The 25852-nt window shown below is 39.3% G+C and overlaps 1 protein-coding gene across 1 annotated transcript; it reads left to right on the top strand.

Annotated features, from left to right (window-relative positions):
- Window positions 1-23959, top strand: LOC131252533 (ABC transporter G family member 31-like). Its single transcript, XM_058253120.1, has 24 exons — window positions 1-384; window positions 6171-6291; window positions 6419-6507; window positions 8669-8753; window positions 9729-9891; window positions 15719-15795; window positions 15890-16034; window positions 16397-16698; window positions 16781-17062; window positions 17701-18017; window positions 18100-18260; window positions 18411-18514; window positions 18641-18797; window positions 19043-19105; window positions 19261-19373; window positions 19450-19782; window positions 19875-20165; window positions 20277-20360; window positions 20860-20993; window positions 21104-21331; window positions 22524-22695; window positions 22888-22975; window positions 23123-23289; window positions 23479-23959. Exons 1-24 carry the CDS (start codon window positions 56-58, stop codon window positions 23743-23745), a joined length of 4272 nt encoding a protein of 1423 aa, XP_058109103.1. The 5' UTR covers window positions 1-55; the 3' UTR covers window positions 23746-23959.
- Window positions 23960-25852: the final 1893 nt, after the last annotated feature.

Below are 25852 nucleotides of genomic sequence, written 5' to 3'. Positions count from 1 at the left end.
GAAGAAGAAGAAGAAGAAGAAGAGGAAGAAGAAGAAGAAGATCGAAGTTTCATTCATGGCTGTTTCGAGTGTAAGCGAATTTTTCGAGATCGAAATTGATCAACTCAACGATGCATTTCCCAGGCCATCGAATGCGGAAGCGTTGCATGAGGACGAAGAGGAGCTCCTTTGGGCGGCGATCGAGAGATTGCCGTCCCAAAAGCGCTCGAATTTCGCCATCATGAAGCGAAACGCCTCCAAAGATGGCAAACATCCCGTGACTGAGGCTTTTGATGTCCGGAAGCTCGACCGGATCGGCCGGGAGGAGCTCGTACGGAACGCAATGGCCACGAACGAGCAAGACAACTACATTCTCCTATCCGGCGTCAAGGAGCGCCTTGACAGGTAAACTAATGGAAATCACGTGCTCGTGCTCTTCTCAACCCAAACGTGATCTCTCTCTCTCTCTCTCTCTCTCTCTCTCTCTCTCTCTCTCTCTCTCTCCCTCCCTCCCTCTCTGTCTGTCTCCGGATTTCTGTGAGTGAATTTCGAGTTATTTATTTATTTTTATTATTATTTTTTCAAGATAGATCGCTGAAGGATTCTTGATCTACACTTGTCGAAATTTTAGCCATCCATTGCTTGGAATTATTTTATTTTATTTTTCTGGATCAGTGAGGTTTGCATGCTTTTTTTCCTTTTTAGTGGAATTTCAAGGATTTCGTTGTTTAGAAAGATTGCTGAAGGAAGCTTGATCGGTTCTTTATTGAAATTTCGTCAGTCCGATTGATTTCATTATCTATCTATTTTTGTTGATTTTTATTGGCAATGTATGCATGCTTTCTTGGATTTTAGAATAATAAATTCGATTTGAAGGATTTAAATGTGAAGATTGCTGCGAATAATCTCATGTTCCGTAGAGATTTGGAAATTTGCTATTTTAGAGCTGAAGATCTCAACCAGAAATTCCCTAAAATCATGGTTTATGGTTTATTTATCAGGGACGTTTCGTATTCGGATTGTCAAACGGTTCATTCAACAATTGATAATCTTGATTTTTTTAATTTTAATTTTTCTTTTTTTCCTTTTCCTTTGAGCTATGATTTCCTTGTCTACTTCCGAACTTAATCCAAACGCCCTACTATTCTTAGAAGAGGGGCCCACCTTCCAGTGATCCAGGCTGTTTGTCTAGTGGGACCGGCAATCATGCAAGAAATGCAATGTCTAATTAATTGAAGAGTTGAAGACAGCAAGTAAATATAATTTTATTTATTACAAATACTTATACACAACAACGGTATGCTTTACAACACTCACAAACTATCATTCTTGAATGACAACTCTCACACATAAAGAAAAACTCTTTTGAACTCTTAATACTTGGACACCTTTCTTTCACTCTTGAACTCACTCTTTTTGTTGTTTATGTATATTTTACATAATGAGGCTCTCCCCATATTTATAGAGAGCTATGGAAGATTCTAGAATCAATATAACTCTAAAGAGCTCTATGAGCTTCCAAATATCATATAAGGTTCTATTATATTTCGGAACATTCTAAGAGAATCCGAAAGGTTCTAGCATAGTCCGGAACATTCCGGAAGAGTCGAGAAAACTCTCTCAAACTCTAGAAGTTTCCGGAAGGTTTTAAAAAATTCTAAAATTTTTCAGAAATGTCTGAAAGTTTTCGGAAGACTCCAAAATATTCAAGAGACGTGATGATGATATTTAACACTCCCCATCAGCACCAACTCTCACAATTCTGCCTTGGTCATCATGCCAAGTTGTTTTCTGAATTCCGTGAACTTAGTATTGCTAAGTCCTTTCGTGAGTATGTCTACAACTTGATTGTCGGTCTTCACATGACTCATCTCGATTTCTCCTTGAAGTACCTTCTCTCACGAATTGATAGTGTACCTCCACATGCTTGGTCCTGACATGAAATACTGGATTCTCAGCCAAGCAGATTGTTGATTGATTGTCGCAGCGCAATATCATTGGATAATCATCTGGTTGATGAAGATCCCTCATTAACTGCATAAGCCATGTGCTTTCTTGTGCTGCCATTGCCATTGCTCTGCATTCAGCCTCCGTGGTTGATAAAGATACTGTAGGTTGTCTCTTGTTACACTAAGAGATTGCTCCTGAGCCAAGGTTGAATACGTATCCAGTAGTTGATCGTCGTGTGTCATGATCACTACCATAGTCAGCATCGCAGTACCCAACTATCTTATATGCTTCACCTTTCTTGTACAATAAACCAAGGTCTATCGTACCCTTCACATACTTCAGTATTCGATGTACTGCTTCAAGGTGCGGCTTCTTTGGTGTTGGCATGAACCGGCTAACCACACCAACTGCGTAAGCAATATCTGGTTGCGATAATGTAAGGTAGATTAAACTACCAACTATTTGTCGGTAGATAGTTACATCTTTCAAGTCTTTTCCTTCTTCTGAACATAGCCTGACATTAGCCTCCATAGGTGTGGCAATTGGCTTGCATTCGAGCATCACATATTTCTTTATAGTCTTTGGCATACTTCTGCTGACAGAGGAATATGCCTTCTTTGCTTCGGTCAATCTCCAGTCCAAGAAAATGCTTCAGTTCTCCAAGTTCCTTTATTTGGAATCGCACGGAGAAGTTCTCTCTTGTCCTTTCAATCTCACTGTCATCATCTCCAGTGATGATCAAGTCATCCACGTACACTAGCACTATTCCTAGTTTACCTTCTTGGATTTTTACAAAGAGACTGGAGTCCGTAGGTGCCACCGAGAACCCGCTTTGCACTAGGAATTTCCCTATCTTGCCGTACCATGCTCTCGATACTTGTTTAAGCCCATACAAGGCCTTCTTTAGTTTGCAGACATAATCCTGATGCCTTTTACTCTGGAAACCACTTGGTTGCTCCATGTAGATATCTCGATCAATTTCTCCATGTAGAAAAGCATTCTTTACATCCATCTGCCACAGTTTTCAAGATTTATTCGCTGCAAGTGCTAGTAGTACTCGCACCGTTGTAATTTTTGCTACTGGGCTAAAAGTCTCATCATAGTCCAACACATATTTTTGGTTGAATCCTCAAGCCACTAGTCGAGCTTTGTACTTTTCTATTAATCCATCGGGGCGAGTCTTGACTTTGTACACCCATTTGCATGATATCGACTTCACATCCTTGGGTTTTGGAACTAGTTCCCAAGTCTGATTTTGGTTCAATGCTTTAATCTCTTCTTCCATCGCCTTCTTCCATTTTATGTCTCGGGATGCTTCTTCAAATGTCATTGGCTCTTTCACGGTCTCTTCTTCTGCTAAGGCAGCATCCACATATCTTGGGTTAGGCTTTCTCTGTCTAGTCGACCTCCTGAGTGGTGGGTTGTTTACCGCAACCTCCTGTTGACTCGGGCGAAGCTCTTCTGGACTACTTTGATGTACTCCAGTTTGCCATGGACTCATAGATTTATTTGGTGTTCCAGACAGATTAGTCACTTGCTCACCATCTCGTGTTGTAAGCATCAACTCCTTAGTTGAACTAGGAGATTCTTCTCCTTCGCTTGTCTCCCCCATCTTCTTATGTAGTTCATCTTCTAAGTCTTGAGAGTTTGGCAGCTCCTCCTTCAGTGGCAACCACCATGATGAGGCTTCATTAAAGACAACATTTCTAGATATGTAGCACCAACCAGTTGCAGGATTGCAACATTTTCACCCTTTCTTTTCACTGCTATAGCCCAAAAAAATGCAACGAATCGCCTTCTTATCAAACTTGCTACGCAGGTGATCAGGCACAAACATATAACATACACATCCGAAGACTAGGAAGTGACTCACCTTGGGCTTTATATTCCATAGCTTCTCGAAGGGTGAGACAAATCCTAGTTTTGCCTGTGGTAGCCTATTGATCACATAAGCTGCCGTTTGCATGCACTCTGCCCAGAATTGGCTGGGCACATTCTTAGCATGTAGCATGCTTCGACATATCTCTGTAAGGTGATAATTTTTCTTTCAGTAATGCCGTTTTGTTGTGGAGTGCCTGAACAAGTCAATTGTCGTCGGATTCTACACTCCTTTAGATAATTTGAGAACTCTTTCAACGTATACTCTCCACCATTATCCGTTCGCAAGCATCGGATCCTTCTGTCGAACTCACTTTCGACCGTCTCCTGAAATTCTTTAAATTTTAATAAAGTTTCTGACTTCTCTTTCATGAAGTAAACCCAAACGTATCTTGAGAAGTCGTCAATGAAGGTCACCATGTAACGCATGCCACTATCCGATGCCTGTTTTACCCTTCCGAACACGTCTGAGTGGACAAGCTCCAAGGGTTCTTTAGCTCTAAACTTTGACTCTTCATATGGCAATTGGTGTGCTTTGCCATATTGACACCCAGCACAAATTATATCTTCTCGAACATCCAGGTGGGGAAGACCTTTGAGCATAGCCTTTTTCATCATTATCTTCAGCTTATGATAACTCACGTGCCTTAAATGTGCATGCCAGAGTCTGCAGTCTCATTTTTCCGCGTCTTATCTACATAAGCTGATTCGGCTGACATTACGTAGATTGACTCCAAGCGTCGTCCTTCCATGATAGGTGTACCTAATGGTTTAAGGTTTCGGTACACCTTAACATCCTCCGGTCCAAATACCACATAATTACTAGAAGATGTCAGTTGTGATACTGACAACAAGTTTTTGTTCATCTCTGGCACGTGATAAACATCTTGCAACTTTACTTGATTAGGGCTAAATCGAGGTGTGATAGTAGTCGTGCCTACGTGAGTTATCGACAACCTTGAATTATTAGCTGTTACCACCACTCGATCTCCTTTGTGGGCAGATAAACTTGACAGTTTCTTCTTATCACTTGTCATGTGATTTGAGCACCCTGAATCAACGATCTAATCATCACTGTAGTTGATAGCTCATTGATTGGAAACTGCGACAAGGGCTATTTTACCCGTCTCTGTCACTATTGAGGAAGCAGCTACTTCGTCAGTGACTGTCTTAAAATGCTTGAGTGGTTCATCAAAATCTATCTCCTTCTCTGAACAATCTCCTTGGGTGGTGGACATTAACTCATTCTCCAAATATTGAAGTCGAGCATCATTTGTTTTTGAAAATAATGATACAAAGGTGTCCCATGCCATCTTAGGTGTGTCGTTATCCTTGATTCGTCCGATCAACTCATCCTCAATGGTTGACTTGAGCACGTACATTGCCTTTCCGACCTTAATCTTTTACTTTCGGAGTGCTTCAGCATTTTCCTTAGGAGGTGGGTGATCTCATTCTCATTAACAACTTCCCACAAGTCCTGCCTTTCAAGGTAAGACTTAATACAACTCCTCCAACTTTGATAATTGTGGTTGTTAAGCCTCGTAACTTCGCTTATTGTGTTCACAAGATCCGCCATCATGACTTGGTGTGATTATCACTCCCTTTACCAAGCAAGCCAACAAACTTCACGGTCTCCAAACTGTGCACGATCTCCTTAGAAAACAGATCTCGACCAAACCTTGCTTTGATATCAAATTGAAGAGTTGAAGACGACAAGTAAATGTAATTTTATTTATTACAAATACTTGTACACAACAAGGGTATGCTTTACAACACTCACAAACTATCACTCTTGAATGACAACTCTCACACATAAGGAAAAACTCTTTTAAACTCTTAATACTTGGACACCTTGCTTTTATTCTTGAACTCACTCTTTTTGTTGTTTATGTGTGTTTTACATAATGAGGCTCTCCCCATATTTATAGAAAGCTATGGAAGATTCTAGAATCAATATAACTATAAAGAGTTCTAAAAGTTTTCAAATATTCTATAAGGTTCTATTATATTCCGGAACATTTTAAGAGAATCGGAAAGGTTCTAACATAGTCCGGAACATTTCGGAAGAGTCGAGAAAGCTCTATCAAACTCTAGAAGTTTCCGGAGGGTTTTAGAAAATTCTAAAATTTTCTGAAAATGTCTGGAAGTTTCCGGAAGACTCCAAAATATTCAAGAGAGGTGGTGATGACATTTAACAATTTTAGCCATCCATCTATACAGTAAAAAGTGAAGTTTTTGATCCATTGTCCATCGAAAGTGGGTCCCATGAAACGAACGAACTGAATCCCGGAAACTGGCTGCGGAAGTACGAAAACATTGTATTCTTTTTTCTTTTTCACTATCCTAAATTCGTCCTTAAACAGGGTGGGTTTGCAAGTTCCAAAGGTAGAAGTGAGATTCGAAGGTCTGAATGTCACTGCAGATGTTCAGGTTGGAAACAGAGCTTTGCCTACTCTTATTAATTACGTCCGCGATACCATTGAGGTTGGTATTCTCTTTACAATATATTCTCTTCAGAATGAATATGCTTTTTATGTTTTTTTTTTCCCAATTTCTTTTTTGGGACTTTTAATTTAATTTAATTTATTATTATCTGGATGGGGCAATGCAGGAGCTGGCAGCTAGTTTAGCGATATTTCGTACAAAGAGGCATTCACTGACCATATTAAATAACATCAGTGGGTTTGTGAAACCCGGCAGGTGATACTCTTGTCCCCACAATTCTTCCCTTATATTATTGTTCAAAATAAGTGAAATGTTTTGGCTGCATTTGGCTCATGGCCATTGAGTTCATAAACATTTTTTGGGATTTTGGAATTTCTACTCTTAAACTAATTTCAAGAAATCTCCAAACTGGGGCACTTTTTGTAGGATTAGAAAGAAATTGCTCTTTTTTATTGTCCATAAGAGTGTTGTTTCATGACTTTTTGAGAATTCTATGGGGATTAGAAATTTCCAAAAATGGGGGGTTATTTTTCTTCACTCCGGAATAGGCATGTCTCCCTTAAGATAGATACAAAAATCGGGGTTCTTTCACTTTCTATGGTGAAATAGACAACAGGTAAAAGCTATCGAAGGGAATATCTCAACCCTTTGATAATTTGGACGGTCACTACAGACTCTTTATGATCAAAGCATTGGAATGTTCAATCTAAGAGTTATTGTGGTCTTCTCCAATCCAATGGAAGTCATATGGTTTGGATCATCTCGACCTGCTACGCTCTCGATGTAACTTATTGCAATACGTGGTGATGTATTTGAGCAAACCACCCACGTGACGAAGGCGATGTTTGTTTGACATCCACTCAGTCCACTATTTGAGACGTTTTATATCTGGACCTGATAAAAAAAATCAGGTCAATCTAACACTCTAGTAGGCCACACCACAAGGAAAAGTGGGGATGGAGAAGGACACCATTGGGTCCCACTAAAGTTTGTATCATTCTGATATTTGGATTTTCCTTTCTTCCCGGTTGCACTCACTTCATCCGGTTGGAATCTTCGGCTGGAATACAGGCATCACGGTGGGCCAGAAGGCTTTCAATGGTGTGTGTGTTCTCAATACTGCTGTTCCCTATTGTGCGGCCCACTTGACTAAGCTATCGACGTTAGCTTCCTTATCATGTGTAACATGAGCTGGTGCAACTGATGGCCGGAGTGGATGTCACATGCACACATCTAGGTGAGCCACACAAGTTTTTCTTGCACAGAAGGTAAATCACCGGAGCATTAATGCCATTCATTACTCAACACAGGCGTTCATGCATGAAAACATGCGGAAGCATATTGCATCCTGCCCCCGTGTGGACGATAATCCATCCGGGTAGGGCTATATGGGACCCACCTCGATGTACAGATTTTGTCCATGCCATCCATCCATTTTTTCAGATCATTTTAGACTATGAATCCAAAAACGAGGCAGATCCAAGGCTCAAGTGGACTATGAATCCACTTGAGCCTTAATGCCATTCATTACTCAACACAAGCGTTCATGCATGAAAACATGCAGAGGCGTATTGCATCCTTCTCCCGTGTGGATGATAATCCATCTGGGTAGGGCTATGTGGGGCTCACCTCGATGTACAGATTTTGTCCACGCCATCCATCCATTTTTCCAGATCATTTTAGACTATGAGTAAAAAAACGAGGCACATCCAAGGCTCAATTGGACTACGCAGTGGGGATTGAACACCCACCATTAAAAACTTCCTGAAACGACAGAAGTTTTGGATCGAGCTGATATTTGTATTTTCCTTCATCCATGTCCATGTGACCTTATGAACAGGTTGGATAGCAAATGAACACCACGGTGCCCCGTAGGAGGGTGTCATTATCACTGCTGCTTTCTGTGGTTGTGTGGTCCACTTGAGCATTGGATCTGCCTTATTTTTAGGCAGATTTCTTAAAATGATATGGAGAAATAGACAAACGGTGTGGATAAAACCCATACATCATGGTGAGCCCCACGTAGTCCCTGCTTGGTCGGATTATGCTCCACGCCGGCGATGCAATCCACTTCCAAAACATGCTGTTAGTTAAAAAGCAAAACTTTTGATGCTGTGGTATAATGTGACGCTTCATACACACGCACTCTGTAAATCATTCATGTCAGATACATTTCACTGGAATTAAACCATCCAATTGGTGGGACCTACTTTTTAATTGGGTAGGCACTTAAGTTGCCCCACTTTGGTGAGATGGAACATCATTAATATCACCCGGTCCCAAAGCTGTAGGAATTTTCCTGTTTATTTAGTAACCAAGATACATGTTTACGTTCTAAGTTCATGTTTTCATGGAGTAGATGTATAATGCAAAAGTGATTGTGGAGTTGGTAATGTGGTTGTCTCTGTGGTGGTAGAATGACGCTGCTCTTGGGACCCCCTGGCTCTGGAAAATCTACGTTGCTTTTGGCCCTAGCCGGGAAGCTAGGTAATGACTTGAAGGTAAGCTGCCATTCTCTTTCAACATCTCTGTTACTCACACACAACGGAAATAGGTCTCAACCTCATGGAAAGCTTTGTGTGAGGTCGAGCTCATCGTACATTTTTCCACATGAGCTTCTCATGAGATTACGCTCTATGGCTCATCTGTCATGTGTGTTGGCATCCACACCGTGCATTTGGTAGGTCCCCTCTAGGTTATGGGATATGCTCAAAATCACTCTTATTTAGAACTCACGTGGGCCACACCTGAGATTTGGAATGACCTTTAATTTGGTGTAACCCCTCATCCAAATGGGACACCCACAATGGATGGGTTGGGTGTCTGAACCTCATCTCTGTGGGCCCTATAAACAATCAGGAAGGTCATCCACACTCAAATTTTGTCTCTGGTGTGGCCCCATCTAAATCATGGATTAGCCTGATTTTTAGGCCCATCGTCCACCCTGTAGCGGTTCATCTAATTGATGGTGTGGATGTCCCACGGCCCATTACAATGGGGCCCACAAAGCTTGACCTCATAGAACCTTTTCCATATACACACACGTGACACACATTAGAGAAGCTGTGCTGTTTTTATTTTCACATGTTGATTGCTAGGAGATACATGACATGCTCTTTGCGGGACCTAAGCATGTCCTTGAACTGCTAGCTGAGGGACTTTGTGATGTACTTCCCTAGCTACCTTGAACAGCTCGCTAAGTGGATGGCTAAGGCAAAGAAATCATTGTACCTTGGGCAAGCCACTTAGTGGTTAGGAGTAAGTGAAGCTTAACCTCTCAGCACGTAATCTTGGGATGGGGGCAGTTTCAGAGGACATAGTCCCTGTTTCCGGCAAACCAGAGGCTAGCCACCGGAGGTAACAAAGGTGGAAAAACCAACCGCTCACCCCCCTACGACATACTCTTTGCATGAAAATGTTTCTGTTATTAACAACACTGATCTCTGGTTCTTATTAATTTAACTCATTGTTTTCAGACAAGTGGGAAAGTGACATATAATGGCCATATGCTTGATGAATTTTTTGTACAAAGGACTTCTGCATACATTAGCCAGACAGATAATCATATTGCAGAGCTGACTGTCCGAGAAACTTTAGACTTTGCTGCGAGATTTCAAGGTGCAAGTGATGGATTTGCAGGTTTGTTACTCAATCCTACCACAAAATATATCAGTTTAAAATGAAGTTGTTATATACCATTAACTGCTTTCTTGAATAACCTGTTTCTTTGTGATCTAACCTGTTTCTTTGTGATCTCAGAGAGATTTGTTCTCTATTTTTCTGTAACAATAATGACACGTTTTCCTTTCTGCATATACATGTCTTGATTGCTCATCAGACATTACATTCTCTTGCAGCTGTCATTTCTGTATGTACTTCTTGTGTCTTCACTGCTTCATGTGCTATCCTTCGTTGTTTTCTCTTCTCAGATAAAAAAGCATAGAATGTGTTCATCCACTTCTCTTATCTACTCATTGTCAATTTCAATTTCTTGAGTTTGAACATCTGGTTTTTGTGATGTCCAGTGGCTGAAATTGTGGTAATGGGCCGCAATGCGTCTAAGTGCGGAAGCTTGATGGAGCTATTAGAATGTAGATTGAGTCCTAGAGGGGGGTGATTAGGACCAATTAAAAATTATGCCAATTAAAAATCCCAATTGCCTAACTTAAATTAATTTGCAATTAAACTAAGCAAGGCAATTCAACTCTAAAGGCTTCCAAGCCAATAGAGGGTCCAATCACATAGGCTACTCAAGATATGCAAATTAAGCAACTAGCCTATAGCATAGTGAACATGTGTGTATGGAATATGTTACCTATCAATCCTAGACATTCATCTAATCATGCATACATAATTAAGCATTCAAACACACCAGCATAATTAAACTGATGCGCAAATGGCAATCCCAAACACAAGCATGTATAGTGGTTTGGCTACGTGCCTACTCCACTCCCGGCGGACTCACTCTCTCCTTGAGTGTACCGAATTTCACTATGAGAGGTTTTAAATCAAGTTTTCCTCAAACCTTTACAACTCTACACAAGGACTCTATAATTTGTGCCCTATACAAGAGCAAAGGCCCTACATAAGAACCTAAACTTTATGTCTTACATAAGGACAAATGTTATAATCTCGAACCCGACAATTTAGGCCACACAGGCTAAGGTTCTACACAAGAACCTGATAGTTTATGTCCTACACAAGAACCTAGGTTTAGGCCACATAGGCCAAGGTCCTAATTCCGAACCTAAGTTTATGTCCTACATAAGGACAAAGGTCCTACACAAGAACCTGACATGTATTCTCCCGTCGAAGGCCTACACAAGGACTTGAGTTGGTTTTTTCCTTTGGCTAACCAACAACCTAGATCCTACGCAAGAACCACAGATTTAGGACACACAGGCCAAGGTCCTACACAAGAACCTAGTCGAGTTTGTGGATAACAAACTCTTAGCCTCAATCCTTCACAAGGAAGGAGGCTAACCTATGGACTCCTAACAATGACACTTATTTGTCGGATTGAGTCCCTTTTTGTAGCTCCTCTTAAGTTGCTTGATCTCCGCTCTCCCGTGTTTCAATCAGCTCCCTGATGCTCCCCTGATCATGTTTTCGCTGCTTTGCCAAGGTTTTAGCTTCACGATCTATCTTGCATTTGATGTGTCTTCAAGATGACCAAGGTGATGGGAGTGGGTTGAATCTCCCACAACTAATGGGTAGTTTTTTGTTCTAGGGGATTCAACTAGATGGGTCTCCTAGAAGAGTTGGACAATGATATATCAAGAATACTTAAGTCCAATCTCTATGAAATAGAGGAGTTCAAGCACATCTCAATGTTGAGGTTGGAATCCTCATTAGAGTTGTAATCTCAAAGGAGATGGCTTCAAACTCAATGGAGTAGAGGCTAGGGATGGGGGATATGCATATGGAATCACCCTACCTTTGGTTGCTTCAAAAACTTATGAAAATGCTCAAGAACCGACTGCTTTATATAAAAAGTTCGAGCTCCAACGGTAAAAAAACATGCAGAAAACGGTCTTATTGATTCTATCAAAGGTCCTTTGATGCCATCGAAGAGTCCTGTCGATGCCATCGAAGGTCCGTTGATGCCTTCGAAGAATTCCAGTCAAATTTCCAGATTGGTTGTTGGATTTCCTTGAGAATTGAAGGTCTTTCGATTCCATCGAAGATCCCATCGATGCCATCGAACATACCCTTGAATTTGTTATTTTCGGGCTATCTTTTACACAACAGATCCGTACCTCTTCTAGCCTTCTTTATTATGTTTTTCTTGGTATCCTAAGGTTAAAGGATGATCAAATTAATATTTATTTTTTCACTTCATCCACGTATACATGACCGTATGAATAGGTTATATGGTTAAAAAACATCAAGGTGGCTCTTAGAAAGGTTTCAACGGTGGGTGTGATTACCACTGCAGCTTCCTTTGGTGTGGTCCACTGGAGCTGTGGACATTCTTCATTTTTAATATCCTACGTTAGAATGACCTGATAAAATCGATTCACGGCGTGGATAAAACACTTGCATCATGGTGGGCCCCATAGAGCCCTGCTGGGACGATAATCCGTTTGGGCGGGGCAGGATGCAATCCGCATCCCTTTTTGTTAGTATTTGACAAAGGGTTAGTCCAAACAAGATATATCAATAAAAAATTACATATGAACCAACTCTATAGGTCAAGAATGTACCAATTACAGCTTATACTAACAAGGGTTAGGGATGCATATAAACATTAAAAACAAGGAGCATGTAAATTTAGGTCGTTCAAATAGATATACAATAAAAACAGGAAGGACCAAGGATAATCTAAACTTTAAACATGTGATGTATTGTTTAGTAAATTTAAAGCTTAGATCACCCTAATCTAAATGAGGCTTAATCCTCAGATTTATCATAGCATGATTGAGATCGATGTATTGAAGACTCAACTATCAGGGACATTCGAGATGAAAGATCTGAGGGCTACAAAGAGAGTTCTAGGCCTTGATATACACATAGATAGAAAGAGAAGCATGCTCTGGTTATCTCATGTAGAATACTTTTAGAAGGTATTGATGAAGTATGGGATGTACAAGGCAAAGCCATTCAATGTTCCCCATGCAGCTCATTTTAAGCTTTCTTTTGAACGATTTCCTCAAACAGATGAAGAAAAGTAAGTTATGTTTCGTGTGCCTTATTCGAATGCAATTGACAATTTGATGTATGCCATGGTTTGTACAAGACTGAATATTTCACATACGGTGGGTGTTATTAGCAGATATATGTCTAACCTCGACAAGTAACACTGAAAAGCAGTGAAATGACTACTTCGATATATTCGAGGTACGTAGGACTACGTCTTAACATTTGAAAAATCAGGGGTCAAGCTATTAGGTTATGTGGATTCTGATTACGTGGGTAGTGTGGATAATAGAAGGTCAACTTCCGGTTACTCGTTTGTGGTATCGGGTGAAGCGATCAGTTGGATGTCGAAGCTTCAGCCCGTGGTGTCCCTTTCCATGACCGAGTCTGAGTATATGGCAGTGACAGAAGCCTTCAAGGAAGGTGTATGGTTGAGGGGAATAATAAATCAGTTGGGGCTTCAGCAGGAGGCCATACCAGTTAATTGTGATAGCGAAAACATGATCAATTTGGCAAAAAATTTCGTTTATTACTCACGTACTAAAAATATTAATGTGCGTCACCATTTTATTTGAAAGATACTTGAGGAAGGAGGTGTGACTCTAGAGAAGATTCACACGAGCATGAATCTGGCTGACATGCTTACTAAAGTGGTTCCCATAGAGAAATTCAAGGCTTGACGAATGTGTAAATGGAAGACGGAGTGTGCATGAGAAGCAATGGTGGAGCTATGATGCAAAGCAGAATTAGAGATGATGGTAAAGAGTTATAAAGAATGAAGATTAAAGACATGGTGGAGATTGTTGTTGATGTCTTAAATATGTAAACAATAGGGCCTGTTTATGCCATCGAGCAGGTGTCAATGCCATTGAAGTCCCATTGGAAAATTCCAAAAAAATCATGTTTTGTTGTTGGAATGTTTTGGTGTTTCTCCTCAATGTTATCGAAGGTGTTCGATGCCATCGACAGATCATCGATGCCATCGAAGTCCCCTCGAAGGTTCCATCGAGCGCGCCCGCAGAATTGGGTAAGTGCTGGATTTGTTTCCTATTCCAATTGTGATAGTATATGATACTATATATATCACGTATAATCAGGATTTGGAAAGGACTCCAAGAGTTCTAGGGCTTTCTAATTCATTTTTAAGGGTTTCATGGGCATAGCTAGGGCTTGTGAAGTGGATTCGAGGCTTGTTCGGATCGGTAACACTCCATCTCTTGTAATTTTTGCTTTCATAGTGCATTACTCATCGTTTTGTGCTGTGGTTTTTTCCTAAAAGGGTTTTTCCACGTAAAATTCTAATTGTTTGTGTTTAGACTTGGTTGTGCGATTGGTAGTACTTTGCTTAATTCTTCTTTGTGTGCTTTCGTGGTTCCCCAACAAGTTGCACCGGGTTGGCAGCTTGCATGAACCTTTTGCCACAACTTTTATCTTGAATCTTCTTGTAAGTTGTAAGTTGTAAGTTGTAACAAACTAAAAAAAAAATAAAATGTTTTGAGTGTCTAGACTCTTGAATGTAAAGAAAGAGAGATATAAAGAGTGAGTGTGTGTATGATTATGAATTAATATTATGTAACTAGAGAATGAATATAATAAATAAGAAAATGTAGAAAATTAAATGAATGAGAATTATGAGATGTAGAAAATGAAATGCTATCTAGAAGAAACTAGAAAGAGATAGATGTAGAAAATGAAATGTGAGACTTGATTTGGAATTCAATTTTGATTTATTCTTGTTTGCTTTACTTTCTTCAATCTTGATTGAAACTTGAAAGAAATATGGAGCTTGGGCCTTGGAGGCTTCGAATTTGAGAGTTGAATGATGGAGAATGTAATTTTGTAAGGGAGAATGAGAGATTTGAGACTTTGAAAGTGTATGAGAGAGAGAGAGAGAGAGAGAGAGAGAGAGAGAGAGAGAGAGAGAGAGAGAGAGAGAGAGAGAGAGAGAGAGAGAGAGAGAGAGAGAGAGTGCATGTAGTATGCAAATAGGAGGCTATGAATGCCTTTTTATAGGGAAAAGGCTGATTTTTGAATTTTTTTTTTTCCCAATGGTCAGATTTCTGACTGTTGGCCAATTTGCAATTGCATACATCGCATATGTGCAAAAATTGCATATGCCATTGTTTCATATGTGATTTCCACTCCAGTGTGGGCATATGCGAATGTGCGGTCGCACATGACAACAATGCTCAATACATTCATACAAGAAAACATGGCTACTATTGTGACTATACCCATTATGAGATGTTGATACAATTTGTAGTATATGATGTATTTTCAGGTTTAGTGTGGGAAATCTTGGTTTGGCCCATGTCCCACCACTTCATTCTCTTCATAGTTTCTTTTTAGTTTTTTTTCCTCTAATGTGATGCGATTTAGTAAATGGTATCAACCCTACAAACTTTTGATTGGCGCACTTTGGCATTGGATCGACACAATCCATTGAGTCATCACTTCTTAGATTAGCTGTATCTCATGGACTGGCTAACTCCTTAGCACTCTTCCATGTGGGGCACTCACAGAACGCCCCAATGCTACTTGAGGCAGTCTTAACCCTTTTTCTATGACCTTTTGTACATGTCAGGTTGAATTTACCTGATTGTTGGGCGTAGAAAGAGGTTATATTTATATTGTGGTAGGACAGTGAACTTATACAGGAAAAAATTGTATGTGGATTGATCTATTAGATAGAAATGCTTCAAATAATACCAGAGTAAAAATTGAACATTTCAAATGAAACTTGCAGCGGTAGTTTTCTTTGAGGAAATTTTTTTGTTGCATTTTTGTGGTTTCCTTTGAAAAGTCGTTCATTTGTTCTCTTAAGCAGGATACCTAGATGATCTGGCCAAATTGGAGAAGGAAAAGAACATACGACCAAGTCCAGCAATTGATGCATTTATGAAGGTCTTCATGCAAACCTCCACCACCTTGTTATGTTTAGAAATATTGATATATTTGTCTAATTTTTCATTTTTTTTGTTAAAACAACACTGCATAGGCATCATCAGTTGGAGGCAAGAAGCATAGCCTCGCAACAGATTACGTCTTGAGAGAGCTTGGTCTTGACGTCTGTTCAGATATTCTAGTTGGTAATGATATGCTAAGAGGTGTTTCGGGTGGTCAAAGAAAGCGAGTGACTACAGGTTACCAGATATTCTATCCTTAGTGAAAACTCCATGTATACATTACTCATTCCTGTAAATTTATATTTGTATTCACTTGCACTTGTAGTATTTCTTTTAAGTCCACATGCATGTTGCGGATTAAGTACTGAAGTACGATTTGATTGTGTAAATGCCGTGGAAGACATATTCCCACTATGGCACCTTCACATCCTTGCATGATGTTGTTTTCTCTGCCTATTTGAACCAATTGAAACCCATGTACCTACTTTAACTATATTTTAATTTGGCACCTATGTTTTCTAGAAGGATTTGTGAACATGTTTTCAATATTTATCATGGGCAACTAAATTGAATGATGTGTTGTTCTTTTCTGAATTCAGGAGAAATGATTGTTGGACCAAGAAAAACTCTTTTCATGGATGAAATATCTACGGGACTTGATAGCTCAACAACATTTCAAATTGTGAAGTGCATCAGAAATTTTGTTCACCAAATGGAGGGTACTGTGCTGATGGCTCTTTTGCAGCCTGCACCTGAGACGTTTGATCTTTTTGATGATATTATATTACTATCAGAAGGGCACGTCGTTTATCATGGCCCCCGAGCAGATGTTGTTGATTTCTTTGTATCTCTAGGATTCTCATTACCCCCACGCAAAGGGGTTGCAGACTTTCTCCAAGAGGTTCTGTTGGTATTTGAGGTTATTTATTCATAGGCATCTGCCTCTGGTGAACTTTCTTGACCAATTTAACTTGTGTTTTCAGGTTACATCAAAAAAGGATCAAGCTCAGTACTGGTCTAATCCTTCAAAACCATATGCGTTTATTCCTGTTTCTGAAATCGCAAATGCATTCAAACAGTCCAAATATGGAAGGTCCATAGAGTCTACTCTTTCAGTTCCTTATGATAAAAAGAAGAGTCCCCCTTCTGCACTTGCCAATGCAATGTTTGCTGTACCAAAATTGGAGCTCTTTAAGGCTTGCTTTTCACGGGAACTTCTTCTAATGAGCAGGCACCGTTTCCTCTACATTTTCAGAACATGCCAAGTATGCCTTTTCCATGGTCATCTTTATGATTTTCATACAAAGAGGGGAATAACCACCTACACAAACGCAACCTGGTTTATGTGCCAACTTGAGACCTGCAGCGCATTTGTGCCATGCATAATGTGGCCCCGCCAGAAGATCACATCAACCAGTCACCCCGTACTAAAATAATGGATGGTCTAAGTCACACCTACAAATAGTCTTATGCAATGTACACATGGGGCTCACCTGATTAGTGATCAGTCTATTTTTGTGGCAAATCGTCTTCACTGTGGGGCCTACCTTGCACATGGATTATGTCACTTTAGCACATGGCCTTGCATGTGCTAATATTTGGTGACATGATTAGGCAGGATCACGGATTAGAGAGGGAGAGGGAGGGAGGGGGAGGGAGGTTTAGGTTCCAAGTTTCTTATGCATAGCACCCTAGAAACAGTTTCTTTCCTTCTCAGAAGAATTCAAAATTCTTTTACAATCGAGTATGCTAACTTTCCAGTCAATAGCACAAAGTAGTGTGTCATGTCTCTTTATTTGTTGAGGTTGCATAAGATCTTCCATTGTTATTTGCTTTAAGTTATTCTTTTATTATTTAATTTTCTCATACTTTATATTTCAAATTTCTATTCAATCTTTCACAGGTTGCATTAATTGGAAGTGTTGCTTGCACAGTATTTCTCAGGACAAGGATACATCCAACAGATGAGGTTAATGGGAACCTCTATCTATCTTGCTTATTTTTTGGGCTGGTGCATATGTTATTTAATGGATTTTCTGAGCTACCGATCATGATAACTCGACTCCCAGTATTCTATAAGCAGAGAAATAACTTTTTTCATCCTGCTTGGGCATATTCCATACCTAGTTGGATTTTGCGTTTGCCTTACTCAGTTATTGAAGCCGTTGTATGGTCCTCAGTTGTCTATTACTCAGTTGGCTTTGCCCCTAGTGCCGGGAGGTATGTTTATGTACCATTTCAATTTACACATTTAATCTGTATATCTTCTCTATTTTAATTGACTCTTTTCAAATTACGATAGGTTCTTTCGGTTCATGTTTTTACTTTTTTCATTACACCAAATGGGCCTGGGTCTCTTCCGGATGTTAGCTGCTGTTGCACGAGATATGACAATTGCAAATACCTATGGGTCTGCTGCATTATTTGTTATATTCTTGATGGGTGGATTCATTATTCCAAAAGGTTAGCTTTTCTTTATCGGATAAATTGAATGACGTAGAATGAATTTGTACTCGTAAGACATTCAATAGGCCTTGAACTTGGCACTTCAAACTAACAAAATTTACCATGTGATATGCTTTCCTAATGAGAAGTTAGTGACATGTTTATCAGATATGATCAAGCCATGGTGGATTTGGGCCTTCTGGGTTTCGCCATTATCCTATGGACAACGTGCAATTTCAGTTAATGAGTTTGGTGCAACACGATGGATGAAGGTGTTTAGGCTTTATAGTCATATTTTGGTTAAAGAATTGTGTGCTTCCATTTTGATTTTTAACTGCACAAATCATGTTGTCTTTGATAAATATTGAATCAAGCTTTTGATTATATTCCTGCTGTAGAAATCCACGAATGGAAACACCACAATTGGATACAATGTTCTCCACTCTCACGGCCTTCCTGTCAGTGATAACTGGTACTGGATTGGTATTGGTGTCCTATTTGCGTACTCTATCCTTTTCAACATTTTGGTGACAATTTCATTGGCCTACCTTCAGCGTAAGTCTTTGAATACTTGTTTTTTACTGTTACAATGACAATTTTCTTTTCCATGACTTCTATTTTTCTTGTGATGGACTTTTGACACCCTACTTCATATTCATCTCTCTCTCTCTCTCTCTCTCTCTCTCTCTCTCTCTCCCTCTCCTTCCCTCCTTCCCTCCCTCTCCCTACTTCCTTCCCTCCCCCTCTCTCTCTCTGTACCATTTATTTTTCTAACAAATGTTCTATGCTTGATTTGACAGCCCTAGTGAAGGCCAAGGCCATTATTCTGGATGATGTCATAGGAGAGAATGGTGGTGGCAATGGTCATTGCACTAATTCTTTAATCCCCATAAGTTGTTTAGATATGGTTGCAAATATTGTGTTTGTTATTGTGAAGTTCTTCTAGCTGGCACATATCTAACCATAACCCTTTCCTCCCTATATTTTTCTAACTCAGATAATGACTTTGCCATTGCAGGAAAAGTCCCAACATCAGTGCCAAGGCGTACATCAAATAGGGGAATGATTCTTCCATTCCAGCCGCTATCAATGACATTCCATAATCTCAAATACTTTGTTGATATGCCAAAGGTAATTTGTCGAAAATTAATTCTTTGGAATTTCTTTATTGAAACTTAATGAGATGTTTCTTTTATATATATTGAAGGCAATGAAGCAGAAAGGTATTCCAGAAAAGAAGCTGCAACTTTTATCAAATGTGAGTGGGGTTTTTACGCCAGGCGTCCTTACTGCATTAGTTGGATCGAGTGGTGCAGGGAAAACCACACTGATGGATGTTCTAGCTGGTCGGAAGACTGGTGGATATATAGAAGGTGATATTAGGATATCTGGATATCCAAAAGAGCAAAATACTTTTGCCAGAATTTCAGGATATGTTGAACAAAATGATATTCATTCTCCTCAAGTAACAGTTGAAGAATCCCTCTGGTTCTCAGCCTCTTTACGCCTACCTAAAGAAGTGGACAAAGAGAAACGACTTGTTAGTTACTGATATCCTTTTTATTTATTTATTTATTTATTTTTTGGTTCTAGGTTTCATTCTTTGAAACAATTCTCATGCAAGCACTACAGGAATTTGTTGAAGAAGTGATGGCACTAGTAGAGCTTGACACTCTGAGACATGCTTTGGTTGGTTTGCCTGGGAGTTCTGGCTTGTCAACAGAGCAAAGAAAACGCCTTACAATTGCGGTGGAGCTTGTTGCAAATCCTTCTATTATCTTTATGGATGAACCAACATCTGGATTAGATGCACGAGCTGCAGCGATCGTTATGCGTACTGTTCGTAATACTGTTGACACTGGGAGAACTGTTGTGTGCACCATACATCAACCAAGTATTGATATATTTGAAGCATTTGATGAGGTGAAAATCTCTTACTTTTTGGATATTCTATGACCTAAATAGCTTTTATACTTTGTAGTTGTTATCTTTATTTTCTTTCAATTTTGTTATCTTCATTTTCGTTTGCTGTAGCTTCTGCTTATGAAACGAGGAGGGCGAGTTATATACGGAGGCAAACTTGGCGTGAACTCACAAATTATGATTGACTATTTCCAGGTAGCATCAATTTATTTCGTTTTCTCAATTCCTTTTTACATAAATGGGTTGCTTGATGGGATTAAATGGGAGGAATTGGGAGTAAATGGAGGTAAATGGGAGGAATTGGGAGAAATGGAGGTAAATGGTCCTAAATATATGAAATTTGTTGTTATCTATAAATTATGCACATACACTTAAAAAGAAGTAACATTCACTGGTTGCATTGCAAGTAAATGGCCCTTAATATAGGAAATTTGTTCTAATCTATAAATTATGCACATACACTTAAAAAGAAGTAACATTACATATTATTCGACAATATAAGCAGTTTGTACACTGATGAATTTTCCCTCTTGCTTTCATTATTAAATATTTTTACTAGCTCACATCAAAAATTCTGTATGCATGATTAGTATTAATGTTTCATATGACTGGAGAAATTGTGTTACAACTACATTAGCTTACTGTTTCTAATGCCTACTTAGTACTAACGCTTGCATTTGTTTTCCTAGCACAGGGAATCGATGGAGTTGCTCCTATTCCTGAAGGATACAATCCAGCTACTTGGATGCTTGAGGTCACTACACAAGCATGTGAAGAGAGGATTGGTCAAGACTTTGCTACCATATATCAAAACTCAAATCAGTACAGGTAATTTAATAATGTTATGGTGTTTGTAAGAATGTAAGTATGATTAAAAGAAAAAAAGGAAATTATGTTTTGATTGTGCAATGCTAATTGCTCTTAATACTTTGCTTTAGGGAAGTGGAAGCTTCAATTAAGCAATTGAGTGTTCCTGATGCTGGTTCTGAGCCCCTAATGTTTGATTCCAAGTATTCACAGAGCAGTATGACTCAGTTTAAGATTTGCCTTTGGAAGCAAAATCTTGTTTACTGGAGAAGCCCCCAATACAATGTTGTGAGATTGTTCTTCACTACCCTCAGTGGAGTGATACTTGGCTCGGTATTTTGGAAGGTTGGCTCGAAAAGGTAATTTTGGTCATTGTTCTCATGGTTGCATTTACATCCAATGGTAGTTTTATCATTCTTTTACACATTGTTGCTAATTTTTGCGATGTATCATATCTGTGCTTTGGTGGAAGGGAGGGATCTATTGGGCTTTGCTAGACTTTATGTACGGTGAACTTTAGCTTGTGCCGAGATGGATTTGCTCAACTGTGTCAAGTAATAGGGCCTTCTGACAAATATTTAGATAGTGAACAACGACTCCAATAATTTCAATCAGTTAGTCATGTATCGAGCTGTCACATGTGAAAATACTTTTTGTAATTTTTCTGTATATGATCACGTTCTTATTAATAGACAACTTGTTTCCTATTGGCTGAAGCCAATACACTCTTTTGTATCCAGAAAATCCTCCCTCTAGCCTTTCGGAAGGAATGAGAACATGCAAGCGGAGTATCCTAACTCAACCTTATTGATCTCCTCAGTCCAGTTTGCAAAGCTCCATGTTTCCCTCTGAGAAGTTGCCCCTCGTCTTGTAGCATTCAAAGAATTGACTCGAAACTAAAAACTTTCTATGGCCAATTGGTAAGCCTGTAAGATCTGCTCAGCTGGATTCATCTTCCCAATCAGGCTGTGAAGGATTCCCCTTGCTCCCTTTTTCCTATTTGATTACCCCCCACTCCTTTCGATGCTCTACTCAAGGGGTGAACTAATCTATTGTTATAAAATACCACTTGACAGCTGATTTTCTACGATGAATTGATGTTCCCTCTTGCTTTGTGGAGTATGAAAAAGTTTCTATTTATTGTGATTATTTCCAAGAATCTTGTGTTTATTAAAATCAATCATAAGAAAATCGTCAGAGCAAGAAGTGTTTCAAAAAAATTTGGAGTAAATATTGAACCCCTGTAGTTGAGTCTTTTTGCATGAGATCTCGATTTTGCAATCACTCCCGCTCTTCTACAGAGTAGGATCTTGATATCATCATGCAAGTCATTATCATCATCCTTATCTAAGCATAGTCCCAAGCAATTGGGGTTACGTGAATCCTATTCCGCCATTCCACTCTATCATTATATAAGGAGGGGTGAAAAGCAATGATGGTATGGTTTACATGCTTTCTGTTCATAATGGAGATTATATTTGCCATCAGCCTATTTCCTTTACAGATGAGAAGCCTCTACTGATCAATTCCACATGTTTTAAATGTTTCTAGAGATACAACAAAGGACTTGTTTGCCGTTATGGGGGCACTTTATTCAGCTTGCTTATTTCTTGGTGTGAATAATGCTGCGTCAATACAGCCAGTAGTCTCCATTGAGAGGACAGTTTTCTATCGAGAGAAGGCGACAGGGATGTACTCTCCATTTCCATATGCAGCAGCACAGGTAAAAGAATCTACTTTGGCAAAGAATAATATATATATATATATATATATATATATATATATATATTTATTTATTTATATATATATATATATATATATATATATATATATATATATATATATATATATATATATATTTATTTATTTATATTTGGCTTCATGCCAAAATTATGTGTTCTGTCTTAATGTTCAGGGGATTATAGAGGTTCCATACATTGCAGTGCAAACAATTGTATACGGTGTCATTACATACTTCATGATTGGCTTTGAAAGGACAATAGGTACTTTTATCATCTTTATCTCACAATTGGAGCTATAAAACAAAACATATGAAGCTTTTGGCTTGTCTTGTTACATTAGTTTTACATCACTCATTTGTATGAAACTACAAAATCTTACAAAGGATGGGGGCTCTATACTCTTTGCAGGGAAGTTTCTGCTTTACCTATTGTTCATGTTCCTCACGTTCACATACTTTGCATTCTACGGGTTGATGGCGGTTGGTCTGACGCCTACTCAGCACTTTGCAGCAGTCATTTCGTCTGCATTTTACTCGTTATGGAACTTAATGTCAGGTTTTCTTGTTCCTAAACCTGTAAGTAATTAACTTCTGCCCACTCCCCTTATCAGCCATATGTCATGGCAAAAAAGCTAGCTGTGCATCAACAAATGGTAGTTTATATAAATGTTTTTTTGTCCATCAATATATGGTATGCACTCGACGTTTTTTGGTTCCTTGGTACAATTCTTATCATTGAAATGACTGTGGTTTTATTTTTTTCAGAATATCCCTGAATGGTGGATCTGGTGTTATTATATCAGCCCAGTGGCTTGGACTCTACGTGGCATCATAACCTCGCAACTTGGCAATGTAGAGAGTCATATAATTGGGCCTGGATTCAACGGGTCTGTGAAAGAGTTTTTGGAAGTGAGCCTTGGCTATGATTCGGGAATGATAGGTGTTTCTGCAGCAGTGCTCGTGTGCTTCATTCTCTTTTTCTTTGCAATCTATGCAACATCTGTCAGGGTGCTCAATTTTCAGAGACGTTAATCATCACAGTAGTCAAATTTTGATGATAAATCTCCCCCCTTGTGGGTGGCAATGATAATGTTGAATTACAATAGGTGATTTTACTCTCTTTTCTTTGTTTTCCTTTTCCTCTTTACTTTACAACCTATTTACATTGTTTCAGAAACACATCATCATGAGTTGGCATATCCAAGAAATTGATTGCTATCTGTTATCTTCATACTCATCATACTCACTATGCCGCAGTGATGAGGTTACTCTTGTCATATTCTTCTTTTTGTTTAGATATTTCCTCAAACAAAGTAGGAGGAGCTTGTCTTGATAGTTATTGAACATCTTTTACATTTTTGGAGAAACTGAAAAATCTTGTTCATCACAGCTTGGTATGCTTGCCTAAGAAATTGATGCCCGATGCATTGCATTTTCCGAACTGGCAATGGAATAGCCATGAGCTTAAAAATCAGTGCTTTTGTCATATTACAAAGGAATGCTACAGGGGCAAATGGGCCAGGCCTGGCTCAACACTGTCCAAGTCCAGACCATTAGCAAATAACCTGAATACAGGTCCCTCCCACCCCAAATTGTGCTTGTGTTGTATCTTGTCTACCACATCCAAACACCAATGTGATTAAAAGCCTACTTGCTGTGCTAGTCAAGCAGTTCAAATGTTAGCTCTGCCACATTTAATTTCCAGGGCTAAGACTCAGACCCAGGTCCAACCTACAGGTCCTGTGTCTTGGCCAAAATGTGGCCCAAATCAGGTGGAGTTACTCCAGCTGGATCAGCCTATCACCATCTGCTTCACCTCAATTTATTCCTATTTACCTCAATTTATTCCCATTGACCTCAATTTCCTCCCAATCCCTCCCAATTTACATCTATTTACTCCCGACTCCTGCCATTTATCTCCATTTACGCTCAATTCCTCCCATTTACGTCCATAGTCCCAAGGACCAACCTGGTACATGACTCGGACATCTAGGCAATGTATGAGTTTTAATTGCACCTGACCACGTTGCACCCCATTAGAGTCATGCATTGCTTAGATGTCAAATTGGGTTTGGGTCGGGTCAGGTCACAGGTTATGTATGCAAACAAGAATATCTATAGATTAATTATGATCGCAAAACCAAATTGATTGGAAAATCCTAACCATTGAATGATGGACATCTATTTCTCTTTATCTTATTTCCTCTTTTATAATACTAATAAGATCCATAGAATCATCCAGTTGTGAGATTTTTACACAGTAGCTATTGAATCTAAATGGACGGTCCTGTCCAAGTGGACAGATGCATTTTATAGCGCTCTCAAGGCACTACGGGATCTTGGAGAAATTTGTATGTGGCTCTACACTTCCAAACCTTTTAAGGGTTGTCAATGAGCTGGGCTTGTTCTTGCAAAAAGTGGTCCGAAACCCAAGCCATTGAAAGCCCAAGAACCTTTGGTATAGTAAGCCCTACTTGAGTATCAATCAACAATTTCTAAATGTAAGATTTATGAGGTGATTTAAGTTTAATTGTCCTTAACTCTTTAAAAAATTAAATATTAAAGAATTTTTTTCTAAAAAAATAAATCTCCCCACTTCTTCACCTTTCTTCTGCCTTATCTGGTTTCCTCTCCCATTGTCTCCATTGTTACCAAATTGTGTGTGGCCCACTTGAGTTATGGATCAAACTGAATTGTGGGATCTAGGCTCTACATGTGGGGTTGCATCTAATGGAAGGATTGGATGGCAATCAAATGTCTTCAACAACTCAAATCGTGAAGTGAATACTACCTATTGCAGGTATCATTCTTTCCAATGAAACAGTGGGGAAGGGACGCAAACCATATTCTTGTGTGTGGAGCCACCATAGAGTGTGCCTTTCGTCAAACCCGTCCATCAGGGTGACTGATCGTGATGAAGTGATGTACAAAAAATCAGACATCCAACTTAGAGGTTTTAGGTGCAATTTAACCCTGTTCCCATTGGTGTGGCCCACTTAACTTGTTCCTCACGCAAGTCCTTTTATTTGCACAACGAATATAAGGGTTCTTACCTGATGGACAATGACAATGTATTTCTACACATATACATTATGGTGGCCCCTCAGAGCTGGGGTGTTGTTGTAAGGGCATATTTGAA

The sequence above is a fragment of the Magnolia sinica genome, chromosome 8 (genome assembly GCF_029962835.1).
Source record: "Magnolia sinica isolate HGM2019 chromosome 8, MsV1, whole genome shotgun sequence".
NCBI classification, from domain to species: domain Eukaryota; kingdom Viridiplantae; phylum Streptophyta; class Magnoliopsida; order Magnoliales; family Magnoliaceae; genus Magnolia; species Magnolia sinica.
This window is presented reverse-complemented; position numbering and strand designations above follow the sequence as displayed.

What these genes read in the sequence shown, in the direction of transcription:
- LOC131252533 (XM_058253120.1), top strand. Translation starts at nt 56, where the DNA reads ATGGCTGTTTCGAGTGTAAGCGAATTTTTCGAGATCGAAATTGATCAA. An exon ending in TTCATTGGCCTACCTTCAGC is followed by an intron (nt 18,798 to 19,042) that starts GTAAGTCTTTGA and finishes TTGATTTGACAG; the next exon opens with CCCTAGTGAAGGCCAAGGCC. An exon ending in TTCCATATGCAGCAGCACAG is followed by an intron (nt 22,696 to 22,887) that starts GTAAAAGAATCT and finishes CTTAATGTTCAG; the next exon opens with GGGATTATAGAGGTTCCATA.